Source organism: Leptopilina heterotoma, unplaced genomic scaffold, assembly GCF_015476425.1.
Source record: "Leptopilina heterotoma isolate Lh14 unplaced genomic scaffold, ASM1547642v1 Lhet_352, whole genome shotgun sequence".
Lineage (NCBI taxonomy): Eukaryota > Metazoa > Arthropoda > Insecta > Hymenoptera > Figitidae > Leptopilina > Leptopilina heterotoma.
The window spans coordinates 166,457-170,935 of NW_025111034.1; the positions used below are offsets into that span (position 1 = coordinate 166,457).

At 24.0% G+C, this 4,479-nt stretch overlaps 1 protein-coding gene across 1 annotated transcript; it reads left to right on the forward strand.

The window, feature by feature from the left end:
* Positions 1–2,050: 2,050 nt before the first annotated feature.
* Positions 2,051–3,695, forward strand: LOC122505318 (DDRGK domain-containing protein 1-like). The gene is made up of 2 exons (XM_043616828.1): positions 2,051–2,284; positions 2,975–3,695. Exons 1-2 carry the CDS (start codon positions 2,054–2,056, stop codon positions 3,650–3,652), a joined length of 909 nt encoding a protein of 302 aa, XP_043472763.1. The 5' UTR covers positions 2,051–2,053; the 3' UTR covers positions 3,653–3,695.
* Positions 3,696–4,479: the final 784 nt, after the last annotated feature.

The window sequence follows — 4,479 nt, forward strand, 5'->3', positions numbered from 1 at the left end:
TTAGAATATCCTGCAGAATTACATGATTTGCATAAAGATTTGCCCTTATGCCCAGAACATTTTATTCCCCCCTCTCCAGACAGCAAGTTACCTAAATTGATACCACATTTATTTTCCAGAACAAAATATGTAATTCATTATAGAAATTTAAAATATTATTTAAAACTTGGAATGAAATTAACGAAAATTCATAGAATATTAAAATTTAAACAATCTCAATGGCTAAAAAAGTATATTGATTTAAATACAGAATTCCGAAAAAAGTCTACAAATATATTTGAAAAGAATTTTTACAAGTTAATGAATAATTCTGTTTTTGGGAAAACAATGGAAAATATAAGAAACCATAAAGATATTCGTATTGTTACAAAATGGGAAGGTAGATATGGTGCCAAAGCTCTTATTAGTAAACCGAATTTCAACAGTTGTTATATTTTAGAAAAGAATTTAGTTATAATAGAGATGAATAAAGTTAAAATTACATTTAATAAACCGATTTACGTGGGATTTAGCATTCTTGATATATCGAAACTCTTTCTTTACGATTTTCACTATAATTATATTAAAAAAAATTTCACTGATAAATCTAAATTATTGTACACAGATACTGATAGTTTAATTTATCATATTAAAATTCCAAACATCTATGATTATATTAAACGAGATTCCGATTATTTCGATACTTCCGATTATCCAGAAAATAACTGCTATGGTATACAATTAAAAAATAATAAAGTGCTCGGTTTAATGAAAGATGAATGCAACGGAAAAATTGTCACCGAGTTTATCGGCTTGAGATCAAAATTATATTCATATAAAATATTAAACGAAAATCGTGAGAAAAAAAAGCTAAAGGCGTCAGGTCTTCAGCTTTAAAAGAAATTACATTTGACGACTATAAAAAAACACTTTTTTCCAATGAAAATCTAGTTAAAAATCAATATTCAATTCGCAGTGAAAAACATCAAGTTTACACTGTAAAACAAAAAAAAGAAGCTTTAAGTTGGTTTGACGATAAAAGAGTACTTTTACCGAAAAATACAGATACGCTTCCTTGGGGGTACAAAAAATTAGTTAAATAATTAATGGGAAAAAATCAGTAATTTCAATAAAGAGAATTAAAAGTTATATATATATATTCTAATAACCTTTCTCTTTCTCTCTATATGAATTTCTCATGCTCTCACTCTTCATCTTATTAGTCACCATGCTTTTGGCAAAGCCCTTTGTGTGTTATCAGACTTTTCTCTCTCCTTTCAACATATGTTTATGTCTCTGTTCCTCATTTTCTAAACATTCGGGCCGGGTATAAAAAGTGGCCGGCTCCATATAGAGGACTCATTAGAAAAAGTGATCTCTTTTATTGAAGTTTGACACGTCTCGTCAAAAGCAGTGCAGTGATTTTGTGAATTTTTAGTGAAAAGAAAGTGAGTGAAATAATTCAAATTTATTTAAATATTTGAAAAGTTTTCAATTAATTTTAAAAAAAACTAAATAAATTTTTTCACTTTTTAAAAAATTAAAATAACAACATTTTTTTATTTTTGAAATTAAAATAACAAATTTTTTTTATTTTTGAAATTAAAATAACAATTTTAATTTTATTTTTTGAAATTAAAATAACAATTTAAATTTTTATTTTATTTGAACTTTTAACAATTAACTGATTTTTTTTTAATTTACATTAAACTTTTTTCCTCAATTTATATTTTCTTTTGATTTGTTGCTTTTATAAAAGATTATTGTTTTTTATTTGACTTTTTAAAATATTTTTCATTTAATTTATTAAAGATTATGAAATTTTTTTAAATTTTTGAATTAGTTTTTTAAAATTTTTATGTGAATAAAAGTTTTTTTGAAACATTTATTTTTTTTAATTTTTTAAAATTAGTTTTATAATTTTAATATTTTAATAACTCTTTTTTATTGTTTTTTAAAAGATGTTTAGTTTTATTATGGATTTTTTAAAAAAAAAAACTTTTATTTATTAAAATTTGTTATTTTTTTATTGTTAAGGAAAGCAAGAAAAAAAAAAATGAGCGGGTACGCAACTATGGTAGTGATTGTCCAAGCGCCAAGGAAATGGCTAGAAGAAAGTAATGTCAACTCGTTTATTGAGATGTGTTTAACTGGACTGTCAATGCGGTCCAGAGATATTTTTAACGGCGCAGTGAACCCTTACGCACCTGTCATCCTCAACTATGGTGGGGTCCGTGCAAAGGTGCACGGAATGGTTAGCGGATACTGGATCCGGAGAGTGGATCTACCATTTTCTGAAATCTTGGTAAGTAATTTTTGTTTCTAAATTATTTAATTTTTATAATATTATCAATAAATTCTTTTTTAAAAGTTTACACCTTTTTAAATATTTTTAAAGTTTATAATTTAATTTACTCATATTTAACTACTTTTTAATTATTCATCAATAACAACTTTTTAGAATTAAATTTTTTCTTTATTAAATTTTTTAATGTTAATATTTCTGAACTTTTTTTTGTAATATTATTTATTTTTTTAAATTAAATTTTTTTTTTTTCATATATCAACATTTTAAGAATTATATTTTTTTAAACTTATAATTTTTTATTTGTTTAATTTTTTTTAACCTAATTTATTAATGTCTATATTTTTATAAAATTATAATAACAACAAGAATTGTTTAGTAATTAATTTATTAAATTTTTGATGCAAAAATATTCGGCTTTTTAAATTAGTTTTAAATTACTTTTTAATAATATCGATTATGTTTTTAAAGTTTTAATTTAATTTATTAATATTTAACTATTTTTTATTTATTTATCAATTACAATTTTTAGAATTTAATTTTTACTTTATTAAATTTTTAATGGTTATATTTCTACCATTTTGTAATTTTAGTGTTAAAATTTTTTCAATTAAAAGAAGTTTATCCTCTTTACTATTTAATTTAATTTTTTAAAAAATAAACTATATAAATGTTTTTTTTTTTTTACAGAATGAAGAAAACTATACTGGATTTAAAATATATTTCCAAGTACCTAAAGAATGGGTTGATAACTGCATCGATCTGCAGAGATTAACCGATTTTATCGTGTTAGCGGCGGGAGTGAGACGCTATGGTCTTTTTGGAAACGTATCATTTGATTCGGATGAGTACTTCTTGGAGCACTTGGGGATTGTCGTGGAAATTAAGGAGGTGGGGGAATGCAAGTTCCTCCTAGAGCGAAGACCTGACATTCCAAATCTATGTGGTGATGGATTTGATTTCGATATCATCAACGCACAGGAAATCAATATTTATGATAAGCCTGAAGAAGTCGAAGAATCGGACACTGAAACTCATTCGCAAATGGAAATAACTTTCCACAAACCAACTCAAGAAGAAGGAGAAAAAGAAGAAGAAAAAGAAGAAGAAGAAGAAGAAGAAGAAGAAGAAGAAGAAGAAGAAGAAGAAGAAGAAGAAGAAGAAGAAGAAGAAGAAGAAGAAGAAGAAGAAGAAGACGAGGTTTTAAGGGCAGTGAAACAAATTTTAGTAAAACAGCAGGAGGAGCAAGTTGAGGCACAAAAGGGGGAGCAGGTAGTGGAAGGCGATGTTGTTCCCTATATTGACCCTCTGAATGCTGTTGTTAAAATTGAGCCGGAAGAACAGCAAGACGAACAAATGACAGAATGATAAAAAGTTTTTTTTAAAAAAAGGTCTTTTTATATTCGTTTCATTTTCACTCATTTTTTTAAAATCATTTTTGATTATTAATCAAATTAATAATTTTAAGAATGTATTATTTCAACATTTTTTTTTTAAATATTTGTAACGTCTTCAATAATTATTTATTTAAAATTAAATTAAATTCTTCAAAAGATTTTTTTAATTTTCGTATTAATTTTAACAATTTTTGAACAAATTTAATTTTAATTAAAATAATATTTTTAATAAATTTAAGAACACTAAAAACATTTAAATCTAAAAAAACTGTATTAAATATACATTATAATTAAATAAAAATACCACTTTTATAAAATTTGTTGTTAATTTATTTTGTATCCCTGTCATTTTGTTTACGTTTTTATAATTATAAAAATTGAAATGAAAAACATAAAAATAATTAATAAAGTTTACAAATTAGAAGGATATTTCATGTTGTAAAAAATACGCTTAAATATATAAAACATTTAAATTTATTTGAAACAATTATTACATAACCAATTTTTTAAATTCATGACATTTTGAAGGGCGCAAATAAATTTTTTTTTTTGCACTGAATGTTTTATACAAGCTTTTGTCAATGTTTGATCTCTAAGTCTTTTAATTGATGGACAATTCAAATCATTCATGTCGATAATTTTACAACAATTTTCATCAATGAAATTTTTTAACCATTTCTTTTTTTCTGAACCTTTAACATAAATTATTTTTGCTTCTTTGAATATTCTACTCAATATATCATTCATAAAAGAATATGGTATATCACCGTCATTCCAAGAAATACCATGAAAATTTTT